Source organism: Patagioenas fasciata, chromosome 26, assembly GCF_037038585.1.
Source record: "Patagioenas fasciata isolate bPatFas1 chromosome 26, bPatFas1.hap1, whole genome shotgun sequence".
Taxonomy (NCBI): domain Eukaryota; kingdom Metazoa; phylum Chordata; class Aves; order Columbiformes; family Columbidae; genus Patagioenas; species Patagioenas fasciata.
Genome location: NC_092545.1, coordinates 4442507 through 4467316, shown reverse-complemented (window position 1 = coordinate 4467316; position 24810 = coordinate 4442507). Strand labels below are relative to the sequence as shown.

At 45.5% G+C, this 24810-nt stretch overlaps 1 protein-coding gene across 9 annotated transcripts in view; it reads right to left on the bottom strand.

Annotated features, from left to right (window-relative positions):
- LRRTM4 (leucine rich repeat transmembrane neuronal 4) overlaps positions 1-24810 on the bottom strand; it is a 298739-nt gene that overhangs the window by 120682 nt on the left and 153247 nt on the right. For 4 of the 9 annotated variants that reach the window (XM_071799351.1, XM_071799350.1, XM_071799352.1 and 1 more), the window contains 2 exons: positions 14762-14890; positions 3712-5258 (listed from right to left, as the gene is read on the bottom strand). In XM_071799351.1, coding sequence (XP_071655452.1) covers positions 3712-5229 — 1518 coding nt within the window. In that variant the 5' untranslated portion in view covers positions 5230-5258; positions 14762-14890. Of the gene's footprint in view, positions 1-3662; positions 5259-5447; positions 5659-7273; positions 8417-14761; positions 14891-24810 lie in introns of those variants that run through there. The other 5 variants (XR_011735854.1, XM_071799349.1, XM_071799355.1 and 2 more) reach the window with 4 other exon arrangements.

Genomic DNA, 24810 nt, shown 5'->3' with positions numbered 1-24810 from the left:
TATTCCTCTCTTCCTAACGCCATCACCTTCCCTTTGCATTGTCCCAAACTACGATGAACTTCCATCTCTGCCCCAAGTCCTTGCTGAGTATTCCTTATAGAAACATGGGGCTGGTGACCAAAGGAATTACAATCACTGCTCTTAAAAAACTCATGAGGAATTCTGCCAAATCACTGCGTGGCTTCTCTCCTGAGGCCGCAATATCCCATAAGCTCACGCTTCTTAAGTCGAGTCACAGAACCTTGGACCAAACAGTATCTGGGCCATGGAGACTAATATTGTCTTTGTGCATCTAGTTCCAAACAACATAGTAATGATGTTTAATAAATCAACAATAGACACCAGCGGCGTGTCAACGCTTCCTTTAAAACCAGGCTCAAAAGGAGGAGGTCAGCACCACCCACGCACGTTGTTATCAACCCATCTCTTCCCACTGGCAAGAGAGGAGGAAGCAGAATTCAAAGCGAAGAGAATTTTGCATGACTGCTATAGCATGGCTGAGTCCAAGTGACAACTGCCCTGGTTTCCAGCCCAGTGGAAAACGCGGCAGCGTCACAGCGGAGATGAACTCGGTGTGAACAGGTGGGCCGGTCTGCCAGGCGCTGGGGTGGAGTGAGACACGGAGCCGCTAAAGTGTCAGAAGGAACTCGCAGGGGCTGTGTCGAGCGTCTCTCCAAGGGCTGCGCATCAGCTGTGCTCGCTTAACACGGAAAAGATGTTCACTTGTTTGGTTGGTTGTTGTTTGTTTAGTAACTGCCAGCCTGAGAAACGCGAGATAAATAACCTTCCAGTGAAAGGAGGAAGCGTTTTTGCAGCAATATTCCTTTTCCCCATATACCTTCATAATGTGCTATATACGGATATTTGGTGTGTGAGATGTATGAAATACATAACGTAATAGCTTGGTTTACGAACTCACTTTTTATGGCTCCCAGATCTTCAGCAAATGTACAAATAAATATGAAAGAGAGAGGTAATAAGATGCACATGCACAAAGCAAACACCAAAATGAGATAGCAGCAGACTGCTAACGGGATGGCGAGAGCCAAAATCATAAGCATCCAGTTATTTTAGCAACCCTTGCCAATAGACTAAATAGAATATCGCAGGCCAGGTGTCGGTGATTATAATCCCAGCAATGCCAAGAGATTTGCTCCCATTTACAGTACGCCTGACTTTGGCGCTCGCTCTGGAGCACAAGGAGGTGAAAATGAGCCGCACAAACCGTCCCTGCAACTCTTGACTCGCAGCACGAGGACCCAACGCAGGGCGAATCTCCTACACTTTGTTATGTGCTACAAATCTCACTGAACTCAGCACAACAACAACCCCCCCCTCCTGCTCATGTGCGTCGCTGCTGTGAAAACAGAACCCACATAAATATCTAAACATGGTGTTTCGAGGCCAGTTCTGCCAAGTGGTTTATGGATGAGATGAGCTGGATAAATGTGAACGCACAATCATGGCTGTGAATGTAACAGGTGTGCTCACACAGCCCCAGGCCATGCTCACAAAACATTAATTATTACCAATGACCAGCAACAGAGTACGTTCAGGCACCTTTCCCAGGTTAAAATGGAACCAAGCCATTCTTTCTTCCCCAAAATACACACAACTTTTGGACATCTCAGCTGGTACAGGTGCGGGTAGACATGTGAAAGTAGACAACAATTAGAAAAATAGTCATTTAAAGGTAAAATCAACGAATTGTGAAGTGCCTCCGTTTTGATAACCAGCCACTCTCCTCCTCTCAGGGCTCTTTTTTGGGAGAAACTTCATTCTAAACACAATGAATGAAAGACCTAGAGGAGGATTGGCCTGAGCTCCGTGTCTCTCATACAACACCATCCATTTCCCACAAGCACGTACCTCTGGGTAAATCAGTGCATAACGAGATGTTCCCTTCCCCTCACTACCCACCTGCCCAAATAGAAAATCTTACATTACTGAAGACACCAAAGGGGTTTTTTTCCTACCATTTTTAAGTACTGTACAGTGCATATCTACCCTTTCACAAGTGGAACCTTGTAGCTATGGAGACGAAAACTGTTAAATCCAAGCTGAAGACAGTATCTGAGTGGAGGCTCATGGTTGCTACATGTGCCTCCATGATCTGGGAGGACTCTTCAGCTTTTTATCCATCATAATCGAAATTACCTGAATTTCAGTCTCCCAAACAACATGACACATTCCCTATCCGCTGCGCGCTACAATCGTGATCCACACTCCGTTCCAGGTTATGGGTTCAGTACATGGGCTTTCAGATTCAGCTGTCTCCACATCAGCTTGCCGTAAATTAAACGGCGTTTTATTCAAGCTAATGAAACTTCAGCATGAAGAAGAGACAGCCTTTCAAGTCAAATTAATGCTCTTTCTGACAGCCAGTGAATATCCTGAATAACTTTGTTAGCATCAGTTACCTTCTACTTGTGCTGCTACAAGAAGAAAACCCAAACCTTCACTCACACGATACTGGTGGAAACAACAAGGGTATGACAGGTGGTTTTCTTTCTTGCAAATAGAACTGTTCCAGAGGAAAACAACCTTGAAATGTACACGTTTTATTTTCTCTTGCCCTCAGGCTCCATGGGCAGCAAGAGATTCCAGGTGTCCAATACGAACCCTCTTAAGGATGCTCTGTTGTGACCCAGTGAGAACGTCCACGTGGAGGAGATGCAGACCCTGAACTGCCTGGCAGAGACATTGGGCAGAACCCACCACGGTCAACCCCAGTTTTCACCAATGGACAGAAATACAGGCCCGCTCAGCACTCGCAGGTAGGATGGACACAAGCGAGGAATCAACCGCGGTCCCCTAACACCACATCACGGGCAGGATTCAGTTCCAAGTACTGAAATGTCATTGCTCACATCCCCCTCACCATGCAGAAATAAGCAATGGAATTCACAAGTAAAAATACACGTTAAGTAATTGAGAATACAGCAAGGAAAAGAAGTCTTTTCTTGCCAAAGCTGAAAAACAGACACAAGAAGCACCGAGAGCTTTTCCTATCTGCATTTCCCACGTTGCTGAGTCAACGTTGTAACACGACCTTAAGCATAGGAAACCATTAACTCCGGTGGAGTTGCCTCTCAAGCTAAACCTTCGCTGACCACTAAAATGAAGTAAAAAACACACCCAGAAATCCCCCTCTCCCAACCCAGACATTTGCAAATGTGCTGTTTGACTTGGGGCCTAACTCTGGGCTGGCGCTGCAATTCTCCTGGCCCCCGGTTTACTCCTGAACCAGACGGAAAATGCAGAAAAATCTACGATATTACCTTTAAATAGGTCACATACCCCTCAAGATTTGACGTGAGGTCTGGAGCAAAGAGGTTTCTAGCTGTATTTTTGAAACAGGAAAGCTTCTCAAATCCCCCTGTTTCTACCAACACATTAAAATGGGACTCACAGCCACTGCTAATAAATGGGTACAAGTAGGAGGAGAATAACACTCCAAATGCCTTTTATCACAGCTGTTTACTTCAACTTAATCTATTTTTAATTTAGTTAAGTCCGAATTGCTCAAAACCATCGCCAGCACCTCCCTGCCCGGCAGCATTTAATGAGATAACCTTTTGTACCGAGCAAACCCAAGAGCCAAAAACTCTCATTCATTTTTTCTAGCGTTTAGAGACACCTCAAGAGCTTCAAACATTTACCTCTCCTTCCCAGCAGCTGAAATGGTTTTAGGAGGATCATGGTTCATACCTCACATTCCCTGGAGCCAGAGATGGTATACGTGCAGGGCCCAGATCCATTAACCGATACATCCATGGTCTCAGAGTTTGTTGGCTTGTAGTCCACGTAATACTCCTGTAAAGGGGAGTTCATTTGCCTTTCAGACTCTCGAGCCTTTTTCCTGCGCCTCTTCATGAGCGAGTGCTGCTGGAGCTGTTTCATGCTGGCCGGGTAGCGCTTCCACGACACGTAGATGACCAAGAGGATCATGGCCACCGAGAGGAAGAGGGCGACGCTCCCGGCGATGATTTTGTGAAAAGAAACGTGCTCGTACTCCGGCTCCAGCCCCGGCGTCGGGAGCTCTGCGGACGGGCTCGGCACAACGGACGTGGGCTGATTGCTTTCCAGTTTGGAAACGGTAGGTTTAGGAATGAAGATGGGTCTCGGGGGGGTTTTGGGAGCCTGGTACGATCTTTCGGTAACCACCACCGGGATTTCGGCACAGATGTTATATGTCTCCACAGCATCGCTCACTTTTTCACCCTGGATATGTTTAGGGCCTGCACAGATCATCGTGCTCTCTTTATTTCCCTTGAAATTCTTAAGCCAAGTAAACAGAGGGCAAATGCTTCGAGTACATTCCCACATATTTCCGGACAGGGTGATGGAGATGAGCGAGATCCACGTATTGATGGTCTCCTGAGAGATGTTGGTGAGTTTGTTGGAATCCAGGTTGAGCTTTTGCAGGTTGGGGAGGCACTGGAAGGTCCCAGGCTCTACCCCTGTAAGGTCATTTCCTGATAAATCCAAGTTGTGCAAGGAACTCCAAGTCCACGTTAACCCTTGGCTGATAGACCGGATCCTATTCCACTGCAAATAAATCGAGCGAAGGTTGAAGAGGCGTGGAAAGTGGGCAAAATTGATCTTAGAAAACTGGTTGTGCTCCAAGTGGAGCTCTGTCAACTTCAAAAGGCCAGCGAAAGCATTACGGGATAAGCTCCGCAGGCGGTTGTAGCCCAAATCCAGAAAGTCGAGGTTTCGGCAGTCTTGGAAAACTCGGATGGGCACGGTTTTCAGTGAGTTGGACCGCAAATGTAAAATCAAGAGTTTACGAAGGCCCTTGAACTGCTCGGACTGCAACACCTGCAACTTGTTGTAAGAGAGGTCCAGATTGCGGAGGTTGGGGACGGGGTGAAAGGTTTTGTTGTGCAGATGGGTAATTTTGTTGGAGCTTAGAATTAATTCCTTCAGCCTGCGGATGCCCTGAAATGCATCCTCATCCACGGAGCTGATGTAATTATGGTCGAGATAAAGCCATATGAGCTGATTGAGGCCCGCAAACTGATTCGATTTCAGCTTCTGAATGCTGTTGTAGCGTAACGATAAGCCTTGGGACCCTCCCGAAATGTTGTGAGGGATGTCCCTGAAGGCGTGGGATTCGCAGTACACGATCTTGCCATCGCACCTGCAGTTCTTGGGGCAGGCTCGCTGAGCCCCCGCCAGCACCACCAGCAGCACCGTGGGAAGCAGCACTAACGCCACGCTCATGCCTCTCAGCCGCTTAATTACATGGAAACCTACAACATTAAAAAGAAAACATGCGCGTTGGAAAGCTATTAAAATAAATCGCCGACAGATTACCAAGGTCAATGGGGTTTCTAATGAAGCGTTAGCGAAGCGGTGGATTTGGAACCGCAACCTGTTCGCCTCCTGCCTTGCACTTTTTGTTGTGTAAATGCCTGTTGGTGGTGTTTCAGCTCTCCTACCTGCACCATCACCAGCACCACTCGTGGCTCAATGACTTTTGTGTGATGGATGAGCCCTCAGGAGGACCAAGAGCCTCTTCTCTCTTCGCGTTTCTCCTGTACATCTTCTCTCAACGTAGCTGGTACATCCTTATCGCTAGATGCTGAGGTTTTCACAATAAACATATTTGTCAAGTCACTGTGCTGAATGCTCCACAGTGCTGGAAAGGAAATGAGCCAAAGCTGCTGGTATTTATGTGCTGCTAAACGTGCCCTTTAATAAAAGCAACTGCAAGTCCGGTTCCTCTAAAAATTACTGCAAGAAGCAAGGAATCAAGTTGTCATAAAGTTTGATCCAATCTTTAAAATGTGGATATATTGTCAAATTAAACAGTAAGCAAAGGTTTTTACTTTTTGCTTGTTTTGAAGGGTAGGTTTAAGTAGGTTTACTCGTTATTTTTATGTACCTGAAATATACCAGTAGATGCACAAAAATCAAGTACGACCACATCGAGAAGTGTACCACGTAACGCTAGGATGGGACCTCAATACCAAGATAATGGTAGAAGACATATTTCTTTGAAATGAATCAGTCTTAGCACATATTGAAGTTATCGCCATGACGCTGTGCATACCTAAGCATTTGTTTTGTATATACAGTACATGCATGAAGATATCAACACAAATGCATATAAGCACTGCATTAGGAGCAGCAAAACACCAAGTTTAAAGGGGTATATTTGTATTTCAAGTCCCCTCTCTCCTCCACAGCTCTACTGGTTTGAAGCTTTTGGCTCTGAGATGTCAGATGTATCATATGGTAGCGATGATGTTACGTGAGGACAGTCACATTTAACACATGCTTGGAATAATTATGAAAGGGGGTGGATAGGTTGCTAGAAAACCCCACATCCAGACGCACGCTTTCCTTAGCCCGTCATCATTTTAGGACTTGTGCCTCTGTCCAGAGTTGCAATCTCACGAAGAATTAAAACGCATTCTTCCAAGAGGAAATATTTTAAGGGTTGGTTATCTCCTCGATGAATAATCACTTTATTATTTGTCACATACACTAAACCACATCCCCGTACTGCGATTGTTTCATCCAATTTTCAACCAAGGAGCAATCTGCAAAATAATTCCTAATCTAAACTGCCCCTGACTCTGTGCTTCTTCCTTTCGCTTTAATGGTTTGATTTTCAATGTAAATGCTCATCTTTTGCTCCTGCTAGAAATACGTTGTGGCTGGTACAGACTTGGGGGCCGAGGGGGAAGGAGGGAGGGAAATAAACCTGTCACACTTGAAAAAATAAGACTGGCAAATGACTGCTGGAAATCCAGCAGCAACATGAGGGTATCTGTTCAAAGAGCAAAGCAGCCTTTTCCAAACCACCTATACAACCAAACCCCCCCTCCCCGCGGCTGCCCACACACTGCAAAGTGTTAACGGGCCCTCCTGCCAGCCCCAATAATCCCCCTACGGCCCCGGCGAACGGGAAGATGAAGGCACAAGAGACTCTGCGGGAGCGTGGCTCGCGCATCCATGGATCTGGACGTGTGCAGGTGTGTGGGTGGGCTGGACAGACAGATGGACTCCGGACGGTCCTTCACAGGTTAATCACATAGCAAAGCACCGCAGGAGGAAAGGTGTGTGTGTGTGTGTGTGTGTGTGCGTGTGGGGGGGTGAATGCATGATCTAAAAATACAATGGCAAGTACAGTGAGTCACCTGGCGAAGGAATGCACTGCCGCCGTGCACACTGTTTCCCCCTCTCCACCAGCTAATAATCCAGCCGAAAAATCTACCATACAGCTGTGCTAGGAAACAAACACGAAAAGTTCACTTACCCATCCTTCTGTCATCAACAAACGTCCTCCTTTTCCTTTCTCCAGCTGTTTTCTTGCCTCTCTCTTCCCTTTGCCTCTCTCCCTTTTCAAACCCGGGCTCTTTTCCCTAAACCATCCGAATCTTCTTGGCAGGGCACGGTTGCCACTCGCATCCCCGCGTGCCAGCAACCCCCCCAAAGTTCCCTAGAGAGGACAAGCGAGAATTTGGGGGCTGAGGAAGGGAAAGGACAGGGAAGGGGCTGGGGGTGGGGAAGACAGGACGGAGGATGGGGGGGGAGTGGGGGGGTAGGGAGGGACTCTAAGCTCTGAGAGCCATTGTGTAAGTCAGCAGAGAACCAGCAGCGTTAAGTGGCAATCGGCAAGGAAGAGCGAGAGGAGAGCGCGGAGGTAAACCAACTTGTGTGGCAGAAATGGGAATATCTTTGCCGGCACCCAGCGCTTCTCATTCTGTTGCCTTTTGCCATCCCCAGACACAGCAATCCATCCTCCGGCTCCCCGCTCCCGGCGCAGACAGGCCTCCCGTGCTCTTTAAAAGCTACGCAGGGTAGGTTTATCCATTTAGCTGCTCGGGTTTAAAGTGTTTTGTAGCTGTGCTGAGAGGCAGCTCTTGTCTAATTCCGAAGGTTTTCCAGAGAGTGATGATGCTTCGGAGCTTGTGGTGCTAATGCTGGAGTTTGTGATACACTGAGTGCCCTCCACTGGAGAAAACAGCTCACACATTAAAGCACGAACAAGTGATCCTGTCATTGCTATGCAGACTTTCTTCCTTCAGAAAAGAAAATTAAAGACACAGTATTGCCCTGCCCACCATCGTCCCTTCCCGGACCGCTTTGCCTTCCCGAGATCATTAAATGTTTAGATAGCGGATTTTCTGGCAGACGGTGTAAAACACTCAACAAAACACCTGCTCCCTGGGTATCTGGCAACCTGATCTTTTTCTAATCCGTCTGACCTCTATATTTTTCTTGGACAAATTCTAAACTGTTTTTCTTTTACAGTATTCACAGGGCGAAAACAGGAAAAGGAACGTTTGCAGATGAAAGATGAAAGTCGTGTTAAAGGGTCGAAGGGGGCAGCAAACAAACAAACTGATCGTCTACGCTAAAGGCATTTAATTGCATGCATCAAATCCAACTGGAAACAGCCTGAAAACAACCCGGTGTTTCTTTTCTCATCGCAGAGAAACACTGAGTTTGATCAACAACGCAGAACTGAAGCTGCAGAATCAGTGGCACGTCTGTTCTCCCCCATCGAGGAGCTGGTCTGGATTTGCGCAGGATGCAGCCCCAGCCCCTGCGCTGGGATGCAGGGGGATGATGATGATGATGATGATGGTGATGCTCGGACACTGTTTCACCTCCTGCAGTTTGGCTGGCTGGCTTACCAGGGCTTGGATGAATTCTCCCCCAGGTCAAGGGAAAGATGTCGAAGGATTTGGAGCGAGAGCAGCAGCACCCTGAGCCGCTCCCAGGGAGTGCTGGGCACCCCCATTAAGCAGAACCAGCAGAGAAGCCTCAGCAGAGCCCCTCAAACACACGCGGATTGTCTTTGGTTTCAAAGCAAACCGAGGTTTCTCAGAGGGCAGCACTGTGCTGTTCTCTCTCATTTTTAACCCAGGTTCCTAAAGCTCCTGGATTTGTGCAGTCTGTCCAGCTGCTCCCTGTGCTGCACACACAGCAGGTGTTTTGGAAACAGTTCCCTGCCCAAATCTTGAATTTTGATGCCAAAATGGGAGAAGTTCTTCACAAAAAGCCCATCATGAGTTAACCACTATGTGCTATTTATTTTTTAAACTATTTTTAAAATATTTCCCCTATGATTAAAGAGCACCCTGCTCAGCATTTTACAGCCTGCATCTCTTGAGGTTTCTGTCTACTGCTCCTCCTAATTTCGCTGCCATAACCAACATGCAAACTGTATGAAACTCAAGGCTGGATTCTGAGCTATCTTATTTTAGTTCCTTATTCCTGGCTCAGATAACAAGACCATTCCTTGCCCCTGCAATCCATTCCATATCAAGTCCAATACCTGGCCCTCTGACACTCTCCATGGGAGCAAAAGCATTGGGAAACTGCATGAGTAGAGTAGTTCAACTCCATTTAAAAAGAAACTCCACGAAAGCCCAAGTTTCATCCCCTATATCCACATCCAGACTGCAACATCTCAAAGCTTCCGAATAAATAAAACTGGTTTTCTTTGTCCTCTTCTGAGAATTGGTCGCTATCTATAGATCAGAGATTGATTTCTCTAAGAAAAATACCAATATTAATCACTATTTTTATTCTCAGTTGGCCAGCAAGACGCACACCTCCCTCAAACAAGATCAGAGCTTAATTATCATAAATGGTGTCCAAAGTACTTTTTCCCATATCCCTATTAACTCCGTCTGCATTACAGCCAGGATCGCTTTAGCTCGCGTTCATATTTATTCATGATATAATTTCCTAACGAAGGTAAAAGCTCAAATGTGCAGTTATTACACTCGTGTCGATAGTTCTCCAGGAAGAATCCATTTGAAGCTCTGCCAGATCAGAGAGTGAACTGAGGAGAGCGACGGCTGAAGGAGCCGCACTGATAGAAGACAAAAAGCTCCTAGAAGGGAGGATGAAAACGCCCGTTTGTGGTTGTGCTCCATCTCTTCAGAGCCGGGGAGGTACACGATGTGAGAGGAGCCGCCAATGTTCTGAGTGCTCGGCTGATCCGCAGCCAGCTGGCAACGTTTTCTGCCACCTCACCAACCATCCAATAAGTTTGTGTGGCATGGGATCTGTAGTTTCTCTTCCAGGACAATGGACATGTCTAATTAGGCTTTTGATCAATACTAACAGTTGTGGTTATTATATATATATGTTAAGTATAGATATACACACACATTTTCAAGTATGCTTAGAATTTTGGCCTTGAGCCTTTCAGCCAAACAACTGGCTTCCATTCACAACTAACAACAAGAACTAATACTTACACGGTACGTTGATTTTGCCAAACATACTGACACCAACAGCTCTCTCAACCCATCCATGATCATGAATTGTTGGTCATTGGTCCAGTTTCAGATGTTCACATCCTTCCTCTTTCCAGGAGTTCACAGTATCACAGTATGTTTGGGATTGGAAGGGACATCAAAAGCTCATCCAGTCCAATCCCCCTGCTGGAGCAGGAACGCCTAGGTGAGGTCGCACAGGAACATGTCCAGGCGGGTTTGAATGTCTGCAGAGAAGGAGACTCCACAACCTCCCTGGGCAGCCTGGGCCAGGCTCTGACACCCTCACCAGGAACAAGTTTCTTCTCAAATTTCAGTGGAACCTCCTGTGTTCCAGTTTGCACCCATTGCCCCTTGTCCTGTCACTGGTTGTCACCGAGAAGAGCCTGGCTCCATCCTCCTGACACTCCCCCTTTAGATCTCTGTGAACATGAATGAGGTCCCCCCTCAGTCTCCTCTTCTCCAGCTCCAGAGCCCCAGCTCCCTCAGCCTTTCCTCACACGGGAGATGCTCCACTCCCTTCAGCATCTTGGTGGCTGCGCTGGACTCTCTCCAGCAGTTCCCTGTCCTTCTGGAGCTGAGGGGCCACAACTGGACACAATATTCCAGGTGTGGTCTCCCCAGGGCAGAGCAGAGGGGCAGGAGAACCTCTCTGACCTACTGACCACCCCCTTCTAACCCACCCCAGGTACCATTGGCCTTCCTGGCCACAAGGGCCCAGTGCTGGCTCATGGTCACCCTGCTGTCCCCAGGACCCCCAGGTCCCTTTCCCTTACACTGCTCAAGTTATTACAATGACTTCTGTGCTGAGGATTTTAGTGAGATGAAGATACTCACACCGTCCCAGTGCATCTCAGGGGGAAAGAGTGTGGAGTTTTGCCCATGAGTATATATCTAGGAAATATATATATATATATATATCTATCTATATCTATCTCATCTGAGATCACAAAAGCTTTTTTCTGATTTTTTTTTTTTTAATTCACATCACTGTTATTTGCCAAATAGCAACAAATCAAGGAATTGATTGAGCAGTGAGAAAGTAATCAATGAGTAGTATCATAGGTACAATATCAACTCTCATTGCAACCAGCAACAAACAAAAGCAAAGCTGGCCTAGCAAAGAGATAACACACACAGTAACTAAATGCAACACAAAATCCCTCTGATGAGCTCAAGATTAAACAACTTCTGTTGCTTTGTTGCATTTGGCTGCAATAAACAGGGAAACTCCTGCCCTGCGCTGTGCTTATAGCAAAATGTATATTCCCTCATGTGTGCTCCAGTGAGTGACTCCTCGCGACACACCGGCAATAACAACATCCCAGCGGTTCTAGGCGGCTGGAAGGAGGATTTTGAAGGGTGGGAAATGCAACAGAAATCCTGCAAAGCAGGACTGGAAGGCTGAGCCAACAACTGAGCCAACAACATCCAGCACGGCAGAATTAAAGCAGCTAAAGCAGAGCATGGGCCTGGAGGTGACACCTCCCACTGCCCCTCCGGCTCTGATCGGCCTGGTCAGGCATTGAGACCAGCGGTATCGGCACAGGGAAGAACTCACTAAGTATTGATCGACCACCGGGTTGTACCTTGGTGTACGGTTTTTAGACCCCTCTTGTCAAGCAGCTGGGCTTTGGCAAACATTCGAGTGGGCATTTAAGTCAGGTTTCATTCCAGCTTTTAAAAAGTGTTTCATTAAAACAGATAGGATTTAAATAAATGAATTCATCCCAAAGGACATCTGGACATCTGTTCTGTACCAAAGTAAATTTCTATTTAGCTAAATCCTGAGGTTTTATCTATCAGATGGATAATCTTTGGCATTTATATTCCCTCACCATTCTCCTCCCCCCCACCAATCATTTGGCACCTGCCAATCTTGAATATACATTCTGAACACAATCAGCTCATGGACAGAGAGGGGTCTGGGAGGGAATGAAGCTGATGGACCAAATCCTTGAAGGGATTTTGCCTCCCAACCTCCCTACAAGTCAGGATGGGTTTTAAACACCAGCAGATCTCTGCAAAGTGACCTGGCCCACAGTTGGATGAGAAGCACCGACCTGTCCCAGTCTCATGGATTTATCAGAGAAGCAGCACAGTTTATATCTGAAAGGAACAAGAAGAAAACAGAACAACCACAAACCAAACACACACACCTTTTGTTAGTGAAACACTTCTCTCCCACACTCGAATTTCACTTATTAAACCGAAGATGATGCTGAGAGCACGTAATAATGTGCCATTTACCCACATCTCATTGCTCCTTTCCGCAGTGACGGTGTTTAAGGTCACCATTTACACTGAAAATCATCCTTGAGTCAGTTAATTGAATAAAAGGAATTCAAATGGGGCAACGGTTAATAAATCTGGTTTACCTGCACACTCTCAACAAGACTTCTCTACAGTTCAACTATCAGTCTCAATTTATTCTACTTCTGTGCAGTCTTAATGAACCTATGGATTTCCCTCCTGGAGACCTAATATTCCTGTCCCCGCGCCCCTTTTTTTAAAATCTAATTGGATGAAATTATTTGTCAACTGTGGAACAAATCTCATCAAAACTCCTTATTGCAATCCTCCTGTCTCCATCCAGTCTGACTTCACTGCCACCTCCAATGACCCTGGTTAGATCTTCAAGTCACCGCGTTCCAAACGAGCTTGCAAATTCTATAGGCTAAAAATGTGGATAAATTCTCCGCGCTAATCTGGCACATTTTGAATGAAACAGATGTGTCTGCATTTGATGCGTACTAGGAACGTCCATACAGATAAACAGTATGTATATAAATGGGGGGATGTATTTCGTGAACTAGCTTGCACATCAGATTTTGCTTACCGCGTACTTTGCACAATGCCAGTGAAATGAGAAGAACCGCAGACATCTGGACGAAGGTAACTGGCAAGCCTTTCAAAACACGACTTCCTTCAATGCAATTTACAGGCAAAACAATAATTAGGGGAGTGCGATTTTGTGATTTCTAAGATATCTATACCCAATTTTTCAATGTATTGGCAAACGAGCGCCGGTGAGGAACAAGAAGGGAATTGGACCCTGCGTGGCTGGACTGTTTGAGAAGTTTCTGGAACGCTGAGCGCTGGGTGTGCACGCACTGCAGTTCTCCAGGGTAACCCACTGGTTTATACTGGAGGGACAGCATGAGTCAAATCCACCCAAAATCTGCTGCTGTGGTTTCTGCCTCTCAAAGACTCCTGAAGCTCTGGGTTTTTCTGCTGGGAAGGGCTGTCACAAGCCTGGCGAGGTGACACGTGGGCTCTGATGACAGAGCCAGCCTCTGTTAGAGGTGTACAGCTCGACCAACTTTAAAAGTCGTGTTCTTTTCTCATGTTCCCTAACTAGGAACACTTTTCTAGAATACACTGGTTAATAAAGGCAACCATGTCTTGCTTCTCTTCCTATATAGGAGCTAGTGTAACGAGTTGGTATTTCGGTGCATCTTTATCTCACCGATACCTTCTAACTCATGGTGAGTGTTTTTGCAGGGAGAACAGTCATAGGGACACGTGAACCTGCCAACAAGAACAACTCGAACCACAGGATTAAATGCTACGGACTCAGGAAGGGGGTTTAGGGAAATGAGAACATATTGTACCGTATCCTTTTGAACACAACTGCCTTACTTTTGTTAGCACTGAGCTCCAGTGGAACGATTTGGTGACAAGTCCAATATCTGGGTTGTATTCACCTGTTTCCTTTGAATCCAGTCTCATTCACTAGGCTGAACTCGATGCATGACTGAGAAATCAAATAAAGCCAGCATGCAGCTTTGTTTCAAGGGCTACTGAACTCAGACCTTGGGTTTTCCTTTGCCCCTCTCTCCCCACGGCTCGTAGACTATGAATAAATTAGCAATCGGAGTGTAATGGCTGGAGCAACTTCATTAATACGCTGCCATCCCGCACAAGGTACAACTTCTGACATTGAGGCTCTAATGTCCTGTGAATTATCGATGGAAATGTACACATCGAGTTCTCGGCTTCAACTCTTCATATGCTAAGTGTTTAATTATCAGCAATTCATGACCACCGCCATTTGTTCAGCACATTAAAATCAGTACACAACAAAACCATTTTTGGATTCCTGAATGTGTTTCTACACTATTAACGTATTGTTCGTTTTAACGCGGCATATACAATCAGCAATACTGTTTGCCCACTTGTACGCATGGTATCGTATATACAGGTAACTGAGAATTCAGCAGCTAAACGAAGGTGCCGAAGAACATCGCTGTCTCCCCATTTGACAGATGAAGAACTGAAATGTCAAAGGACTGATACGCCCACAGTCTCACAAAATACCAGGTTGCTCATGGAGGTTGTGGAATCTCTACCTTTGGAAAACCAGGCTGGACACAGGAACCTGGTCCAGCTGAACTGCTGTGAACAGAGGGGTTGGACTCGAGATGTCCAGAGGTCGCTTCTACCAGCAATTACTCTATAAAAGCAAACTAAGCACCTGGAACCTGTAGGGTGAATTAGCTCCGTACCTTAGTGCTTCTGTATGATTCTATCAGGTGCCGGTCAGCATGTTCAGCAAGGAAACCACTCTGTGGATCAGGAGGATGTTCTCACATCAAAGGACAGGTCTGCCAATGGGAAGTACCCACAACTGGAACCTGAAAAGGAAAATGCCCAGAACTCAGTTTCATTCTTCCAGAACTCTGAATGACCAGATGGGTAAATAAACAACAAACTCACTCCCCAGACACTGACAACAGTTAATTCTCACCTAAGTGAAAGATATTTAATTGGATCTCTATGCAACTTTATTCAAAACTGGAAATACCCCAGAAATAGGAATTTTTTTTAACCAGTGTTTATTCCATCTGCCACATACACCCTGGAATACCATAAGCATGAATCCCTTCCATGGTTTTCATTCATTCTGGAATGCAGAAAGGCTTTCTGATATTTTTCCCCCTTTTCTCCGTACTTCTCGTGCTCCTCAAACCCCATTCACAGGAGTTTCCAGCCCACCTGGCAGGTTCCTGAGGCAGCTGATGGGGAGGACAGACCCCTCCTGTAAGGACCTGGACTGACCATCAACTCCATGGGTACCAACCACCACCACGCTGTTTTCTCACAGCCATGAGTAAGAGTAGGAAAACACCGGCCTCTATTTAAACATGTATTGAAATGGTATGTGTCACCATAGCACATTCACGCTGTGGGCAGCTGGTGGAATCGTCCTTAAAAGCCAAGACAGAAAAGCTGGCTGCTAAGGACAATTCGCAATAAAAAGCCCTATTCCTACAAACACATCCCTGCTCGAGTCCCTGTGTGGGTACAGGGACCCCAGCTGCACAATCAGTTCGGTTGGAAAAGACCTTTAAGCTCATCGAGTCCAATTGTAACACAACAAACGCTTCTATCAGCGTTCTCCCACCAAAGTATGAAATCTGTTTCTTTTAAGCATTCGGAATCTGTGCAAAGGTGATTTCCTTCTTCATTCCTCGATTTCTGCAGCAAAGATTGCCACGGTAGCCTGTAGCTATTCACCTTCTGAAAATATCAGTAGAAGGCAGCGGCTCCAGCTGCTGCTGCGGTCACTGTTCCTGCACCATTAACTCCCCTTCTTATAGAGCCAAGTGGAGCGACAGCTGAAGGTTTGTGGGACCAAAGCGTTCTGATCCTGCTCCCTCTGCACCCAGGGATGTCAAGGCACCACGGACCCTTCCAGAACATTCTGTGTTGCAGAGGCTGTAATTTCCAGCTTCAATATTCTTCCAATAAGGCTGCCCAACCCTAAGCTAGTTAAATATTAACATGTTTCACCTAAGGACCTTCTATGACAAGCAAGTCTTAGAAGACAAAGCTTCTCTCAAGTTTCCTTGTGAAAGACTGACTTTAGTTGAATGTTTAAGTCATTAAGAGCAGGGGCATGAAACAAAAGAGCTGAGAAAGATCCCACAGGAGGTATGAAATGTGGAAGAAATACCAAGTGCACCAACAGGCCAATTTTGCCTTGGCGCTTCTCATTATGAGAGCTATTGCGAGTGAGGTGAGAGCCCTGCCCGGAGCGCGCTGAGCACCCTTAAAGCCACTGACAGCAAGGGCACCGCACAAAATCCAGCCTGACTTAGCAGAGCAGTTATGCAGAAGTCCCTTGTACAAGGAGAGATGCTTAAAGTAGTTTCTTTTCAACTAAAGATGATTTAGAAAGCTACAGTGACAGACGGGGCTGGTGGTATCACCCAACATTCCCACTCTTGTGACCTGGGTGTAACTCCCAGGCGGCACAAAAACTTTGATCCCCCTTGTTAATTCATTCACTGCAAGTCCCCTGAGTGTTTTCAGACCAAAAATGAAAATAAAACCTAACGCTGATTTCCAGAACCACTCATCTGCATTACTGAATGCTGCTGGCACCTATGACAACTCAAAGACAACTCAGGCCCAACTCTGAGTTGTCTAATGGTAAATCCAGAGCGGTTCATAACAAACCCTGCCCCACATCTTCAAAAAGCAGTGGGAAAACACCATTTCTTTTGCTATAACTCTGCCCATTTCACCACAGGCCTCCCACAATTTTTCCCTCTCATTGCCAAGGGCATTGGTGTGAAGAATCAAGTGTGGTCGGGACAGTCGCCTGGGCACAGGACCTGTGTAAATCACCACCATCTGTTGGTAGGCGTGCACCAGTTAGATTTTTACATCTGCTGTTTCCTTAGAAGGTCCGTGCGCAATAAAATCCTCATCCAAGTCAGAAGACAGAAGGGGACAGGGACAGAAGAGCAAAGGCCCTTAATGGACGAGAACCTGCATCCTTCTCCTTTCATTGAGCATCCACTTTCTCTTGGCCCATGAGGACACTGGGATTCATCCACCTTGTATTTCCTTCAAGATAACTCACACTTTGGTTTCAGGTCAATATATTGCATACAACTCTTCCAATAAACTTAGATAAAACGGGCACGCATAGATACACATTGTAGCACAGAAGAGTAAAGGAGCGCAAACTATCAATTCTTTAAGCAGTAGAAATCCAAACCATATAAAAATCTAAAGAAAAAGGGGGATAAAGCTATTTAAAATATAAAACACATTAGGCAGAAAAGGGAGTCAAAGCACCAGCGATGCTCATCGCCGTTATGTCCGTGGTGTCAGAAGAAATGCTCTGTTATTAAAAATGGTGGGTAATTGGCTGTACGATTTCATCCTCCGGGACTCAGACTAAGTCACAAAGCCGTGCTTGTAAGGAAACGTGTTGTAGGTGGAAAATACCGCCTCCTTTAGTATTCCGCTGCGTGTACTCGTTGGAGTAAAAGCAATCAGAGTCCAAGGGACTGTCACTGATGAACCCTGAAATAGCCACTTAGCAGAAACCACAAGCAAAAGCAAAAATAAAGGTCATTTAATTTTCAAACTTACCTCAATCCCTGCACTGTATTAAGAAGCTATAAGGGTGGCGATTAATTGAAGTGGATGCACATCTTATCCCACCTTTTCTTTGCCTCTAACCTTCCTTATGTTCCACGGCAACGTCTGCGTTTTCTCACAAACAAGCCAATGTAAGGATGGCTGGAAGGCTGAGATGATTACAGGATAATTTGTGTTTGCAAGAGCAAACAAAATCAATTGCAATTGTTTAGGAACCAAGCACATTAAATGGTGGTGAAAAGATGTTTGCTGGACTTTTACAACATGGCTTTTTCAATGGTAACGGTGAGGAGGGACAGACTGACAAAACGCCTTAGAGCTGGTTCAGAGACGGACACACCGAGGTGAAACCAAGGTGGATTTGGACATGATTTAAAAACCAAAGACCCAAATCCTTCCTGAAAAACAATGTACGAGACAAAAATTGATTGGTTCAGGAAGTCAATTGAATTCTCTGTTATAACAGATTAAATACAGAATGACTCAATTAACTGCAGATTCATTACGCCTTTCAGGTAAACATGACGACTGTCATCTTGGCTAACACGAGGCACTGAATCAGGGGGGACTGAATCAACACTGACAACGAGACCTCGTTAAGAATCTAAAAAGCCCAAATTATTCCACTTCCCATACAAACCAAATGTCAACTGGACACACACACACGTCCCGATTCCTGCTCTGTCCTGTATATTTAACTGATTTCTTCTCGTAAGAGCTGTTCATTCTCAGGGAGAGTTGGGGGGTAAATCAAGTGCAGCGTTGTTCAAGTTTTATATAAAATATATAGATAATGAAGGAAATTCAAGGTGCCTGAGGAAGGGAAAAAGTTCTCAGGTAATGTGTCTTGGTTTAATTATTTATGGTGATGCTTGACGGTCTCATTACCGGGTCATCCATGACCTCTGGGTAGTGTCTTCATCCTTCCAGATTAATAAGTTATTGTGACACAAATAACTTTGGCAATTACTTCTTTAGTGCCACAGCAACGTGTATTTTTTGCTGAGGAAAAAGGTTGATTTTAACACAAGCAAATGTCCTTTCGAAACAGACAGAATCGTACTCAAGAGGCCAATTATTCATTCTTTATGCAGTTTTTTATCCTGGTTTCTGCTTTAGAAGACTCGGGCGAGTCGGGAGGGGTTATCTTCACTGAGGATCTTCAGACAGCGCACAAAAGGCCTAATAGTATTTTAACATGTAAAAAATACTGTCAGACTGTTGTAAAATGTATCAATTCTGAGGAAGCACCCATTTTAAGGCACTGATTCTTATTCTAATTAATATCTTTCCTTATTTATCCGCAGAACTCGCCCATAATACAGCAGTACTTGCTGTCTGAAGACGGCTAGATGGGAGAACATCCACTACCTGGAAATCTGAGGCTTCTGGGGGGAAAGAACAAAAACCAACCCAAAACTCAACAAAAGTCAAAGTGTCCTAAAGATCAAACTCTGCTTTAATTCGGTACAGAAACACCAAACTATATTACGTATCTAAATAAAGACCATGGGAATTCAATACTAGTTCCCATCCTTGCAGCTCTTTGTCAAGCTACAGAAGCCCATCATTTGGGGTTCAATTCTCACATAGAATGAGGGTGATTCAAGATTATGTCTTGAGGGGAAAAAGAGCAAGAACCCGCTCCAGGATATTACGTGATCCGTAACTATTTGAGTCACCGTTCAGTTGTGATTATAAATGCCCTAAAAACGCTGACCTGAACGTATCTGGAAAAGAAAAAAGATCAGGAAATAAAGCCCAGCAAAACCACCTCATTCAGCAGACAGCGTGGGATGAACCTGGAAATTCGGTTGCTATTTCTGGCTCCGTTTTGACAAGTTCCCTCCCCTGGCTGTTGTCGCTTTTCCTCCCACTGGGACGAGGAGCTGGGTACGATGGATGCTGTGCCCGCACCCGAGAGATCCAGAGAACCTCAGGAGGTGTTCCCTGCTCAAAGGAAAGTGGCACAAGACACCGCTGACCTTGCTGGGCCCCAGTTAACGCTGGCTTAGGGATAAAGGCCTTGAATTGAAGCAAAGCAAACCCAGTATCACGCTGAGAATTCTGTCCATCAAGGAGCTAAAAAGAATCCCACAAGAACCCAGCAAAGCTCTGCCACACTGAACAAAATCTAAAAAGTAAATGTTTTCTCACATGAATAAAAATGTATATTTACCGAGGGTGAAATATTTCTGAAAAAGCTGCTTTAGTCTATTATTTAAATGTAGATTACAGATGTCCAAAAACTACAATGCATAAGGAATTATCTTCTGTTTACACACTTAATTAGCGGAGAGGTTTGAAGTCCCCCTCGCAACGGCGTTGGGTTTTACGTGTTTTTAATACGATCAAATATAAAACCTTGCTTTTATACTCAGGATGTAGTCAACACGCATCCCGTCCCATCCTATTCCATCCCAATGCAGTGTTTCCTAAAGGATTACTACAAGCAGAGCTCAAACAGCTGGATCATCCACATGGCTACAGGAGCGAGATCTGAGGAAAATGAGTACTGGATTCCAGCTTCATCAAAGATTAGGAACACTCGCCAAATTGAGTCCCTGCTTAGTTCTGGCTTAACTATATTAAACAGAAATGTAAGCATTCTGAATGTGCCTCTTATTACTGATAAAAAGATACTTTGGTTCATCGTCTTGTTGCTGCCACCGGTAGAGAACTCAGCACTAAGCGCCATCCCGCACAGGCCCCTTTGAGCATCTCCCAGGCGAGTGAATGCGTTACAATAATCACATCACACTGTAATTTACTCCACACACATCGGCTGCCACCCAGGAGGTTTCAAACCTGTAATAATGGACCACTTGAGTTCAGGGAAATCAGATGTTTGTCGAAAGGTTCTGCGTCTTGTTTGCATTTAGGCCTCAATTCAGCAAAGCGTTTAGAATATGCTTACCTTTAACATATGGTTAAAGCCCATTGAAGCCATTCATACACACTTAAGTGCTGCACTGGAGAGGACTGGAAGTGAGGACGTTCGACAAACAGAAATTCCAGGTTTGTATTGAACAGATCCAGCTTTCTACAGCAACGCAGAGTCATTCAGTCTGTTATTATAACCACGGATCCCTATCGCATTGTTACATAGAATAAATCTGATGTTTTAAAACCAGAATTACTTCCTTTGTAGAGCCCTTGCAGAGACACCTGAGTCACACCAGCCACGAACTCATTCCTGCCACAACCCAAAGCAACAGTCGTACCAGCGCAACACTGCATCTAGATTAATTAGCTTTGCGGAGAGGCAGAGCTAATTAGCCCGTGCGCTGCCCCACTACCACTATAGTGCTTTTAGACACGTCAGCCTGTGCTAAGCAGTTTTGCACAAGGTGGACACAGCCTAGAAGACGTGGTCCCAAACACGTTAAGCAAATTGTGCGTTGGGGTTCACGCAGTGTCCTTTTTAGTGCTAACAGGACGATGACTGCGACGTCCCCACGGGAAAAGATGTCCTTGCGATAATTAATGCAGCGGATAATAACAGCATTGATTGGAGGAGGAAATATTAATTGAGGACATGTGAATTTCGGCCATTTTTAGCACACCCTCACCTCTGCCATCACCCGCTGTTCGGCCCGGGTGTTCTGTGCAAGTCTCAGAGCTGCTTTGCTGGACAGATGAAAGGTTCATTTACATGCCTGTAGCAGCTGTAGTGGAATTAATATTGGTCTCATTATCTTAGCTTAGGATGTACAAGCCACCGGTTTCGCAATGCATACTGATGGCAATAAAGAGAGGGGGAGACGGCAAGAAAGCCGGCTGTTTGCACTCCAAACGATTGGCAAAGAGGTGACGAAATCCAAGAAGGGAGAGAGTTAATCTGGTGTAATACCCTGAAAGCTAATAGCACCTAATGCAATTTATTAAACGAAATCTGTTGAAATACGCGGTCCATGCCACAGTAGTTTTAATTAAAAGGTGGAAGAAAAGTGAAATCATTTATTCAAATCGCCTCTCCCAAAGTTAGGGTCTAGCTTCGAAATAGCCATTTCCATACATCTACAGTATGGGCATTACCTACTCTTTAAGACTTAAAAATTCAAGAGACTATTAAATAAAAGATTTATCGGTTGCCACTGTTTAATGAGCCGGTAGGAACCATTCAGGTCAGCTTTTTCAAACTTCTGTCCTACGATTATACAGGAAAAAAATCACTGTCTTGGGACGGGGGGTGTTAATATGCATTGAGTAGTCTGGATATTAAGAAAACTACGGAATATCACGGAACCTCTTTACAACATCAGGAATTGTCAGCACTCAATGACCAAGGGAGAGGGAAGGAAATGAGGGTTTAAGCTGAATTCAGTATTTAGACCAGGATGCTTACTACCTTATAAAGAATCTAGACTTTCTCCATCTGCTTATTATGACTCTATAATACCTTTCACACAATCTCAGGATGTCAGGGGTTGGAAGGGACCTGGAAAGCTCATCCAGTGCAATCCCCCATGGAGCAGGAACACCCAGCTGAGGTTCCACAGGAAGGGGTCCAGGCGGGTTTGAATGTCAGCAGAGAAGGAGACTCCACAACCTCCCTGGGCAGCCTGGGCCAGGCTCTGACACCCTCACCAGGAACAAGTTTCTTCTCAAATTTAAGTGGAATCTCCTGTGTTCCAGTCTGCACCCATTGCCCCTTGTCCTGTCACTGGTTGTCACCAAGAAGAGCCTGGCTCCATCCTCCTGACACTCCCCCTTTAGATCTCTGTGAACATGAATGAGGTCACCCCTCAGTCTCCTCTTCTCCAGCTCCAGAGCCCCAGCTCCCTCAGCCTTTCCTCACACGGCAGATGCTCCACTCCCTTCAGCATCTTGGTGGCTGCGCTGGACTCTCTGCAGCAGTTCCCTGTCCTTCTGGAGCTGAGGGGCCACAACTGGACACAATATTCCAGGTGTGGTCTCCCCAGGGCAGAGCAGAGGGGCAGGAGAACCTCTCTGACCTACTGACCACCCCCTTCTAACCCACCCCAGGTACCATTGGCCTTCCTGCCCACAAGGGCCCAGTGCTGGCTCATGCTCACCCTGCTGTCCCCAGGACCCCCAGGTCCCTTTCCCCTACACTGCTCTCTAATAGGTCACTCCCCAACTTATACTGGAACCTGGAAATCGTCCGGTACAAAAATACAAGGCCTGATTCAAGTCAGTCTCTTCACTGATTTCAGTGGATCCAGCCCAATCCCATTAGTATGCTGTTAAACATCTCACAAAATAGGATTGAAAGCTGACTGCACAATAAAGAAATGTACCAATTGTTTAATGATTGATGAGGGAAACGTCAGATGAATTATTTGCCAAACGATACTAGTCCATCTGTTACAGAATTTTGCGTGTAACGACAGAAAGGGAATTAATTATATCTATTTCATATATAGAAACATTCTAAATCGTGAATCTCAGCCCTTTTCGCAAACAAGTCCGGCATCATTATCTCCATTATCCAAGTACACAAACTGATGCATTAGTGGAAGGGTGGGCACAAGCGCTGAGTTTAGAGCCGCACGGTGCTGAAATTGGGCAGCAAGTCTAGCAGGGCGCAGGCAGCGAGAGGAACGATGGACACAATTCCAAATTCACTCCTTTGCAGGCTGGGAATCACAGAGACAATTCCCTATCTCCAGTTGAGAGGGTCTGAAGTGAAGTGATGTGAACGCCCCCCAACCTCAAACTACCTTTCAAATCATCTAGAGCCATGGTAGAACCAGCACAAGTCAGGTCTGTTGAGCCCCAGACTGCACAGCACGTTCGCCACATTCCCATTTTTCATATAACTTCACGACATCTCATGAGATGTAGGACACACAACCCTCCCAATAAACTCAGAATTTGTAAGACTGTTCTAACATTAGGCAGAAAAACAATAATCTTGTAACAGGAGGAACACCACTGTGTCACCGTGACAAATGTACAGTCGGTAAAGCAACGGACTGAAAGCAACTGGAAGGTAAAACACAAACACATAACCTTCTTTTTAGTCTGGAAATCGCAATTTTATCCTGAGCAACATCCCCGATTTGCTCCCGACTTCAGTTAAAACAAACATTTCACATGGGCAGAGATAGCGTTATCTGTGTGACAGGGTTTAGAGATCTTTCTATTCGGGGGGTGTCTCCAGCCAAGTGTTCTTTGCCATATTTCACAATCATCCACATTTCTACACCAACAAAACATCCAAAGCAGTAACTTGGCCTATTATAACCTAAGTGCACTTGCTCCTCATTTGTAATTCATCTTTCTCCTTTGACTCCAGAAGGCAATCCTTCCCAGCCAATGCAAAATTCACGATATGTAGAAAGGAGAGATTGAACACAACCCAGTAAACAACCATCAGGATTCAGTCCAGGGCTGAGGATGTCACTGGGTAGGTTTCCTTTTGCCAACTCAGAGAAGAATAAATCACTCTATAAAGATTTCAGATAGCAGATTTTCAGCTTGTGGGAGAGGGTGAGGGCAGCTTAAGTTCCATTTCTAGGGGAAACCCTGCTGATAGGAATGGCTGAGATGGATGTGTTGAAAGACAACGAATCAAGGCCATCACCTCCCTTTCAGTGCTGCTCTCACCTCCTTTGTGGACATTCTCTCCGAGGCCTCGAGCAGAAAGCGCAGCAGATACTCAGCTGGATGTGTCAGAGCACAGCGGTTCCCAACAGCAGTAAGCAGACTGAAGACCCGGTTTCTGTGAAGTACCAATTGCCTGTGAATGAATCCTAAATTACACATATAGGAAGACTTCAAAGGACAAGAAGAGATCATCACGTCAAGTAAATCCAAAGAGACTGAGGACAGCATTTCTGTAGCAGAAGGCTACTACCTGTTGGCAAATCCTGGGTCTGTATGTTGAGTTTTTGCTCGTGGTCAGCAGACCCACCCGTGCACTTAATACGCTGCTTACTCAGCTCTAGGCAAGCTGGACTCTCTAAGCCTGCTCATGTGCTTAATGCTAAGAATGCCTGGGGTTTGGTTAAGTCTATCCCAAGCATCTTTTCAAAAAATGACGCAACTAACGAATATTAAAAATTCTAAAATTGTTTCCAATTGTACCGGTGCAGTCAGAAGGTTCTGAGTTGATTTTAAATGCACAAGTGATAATTATTATCAAAAGAAATAAATGCAATACATTGAAGATCGTTTCAGAAAAACG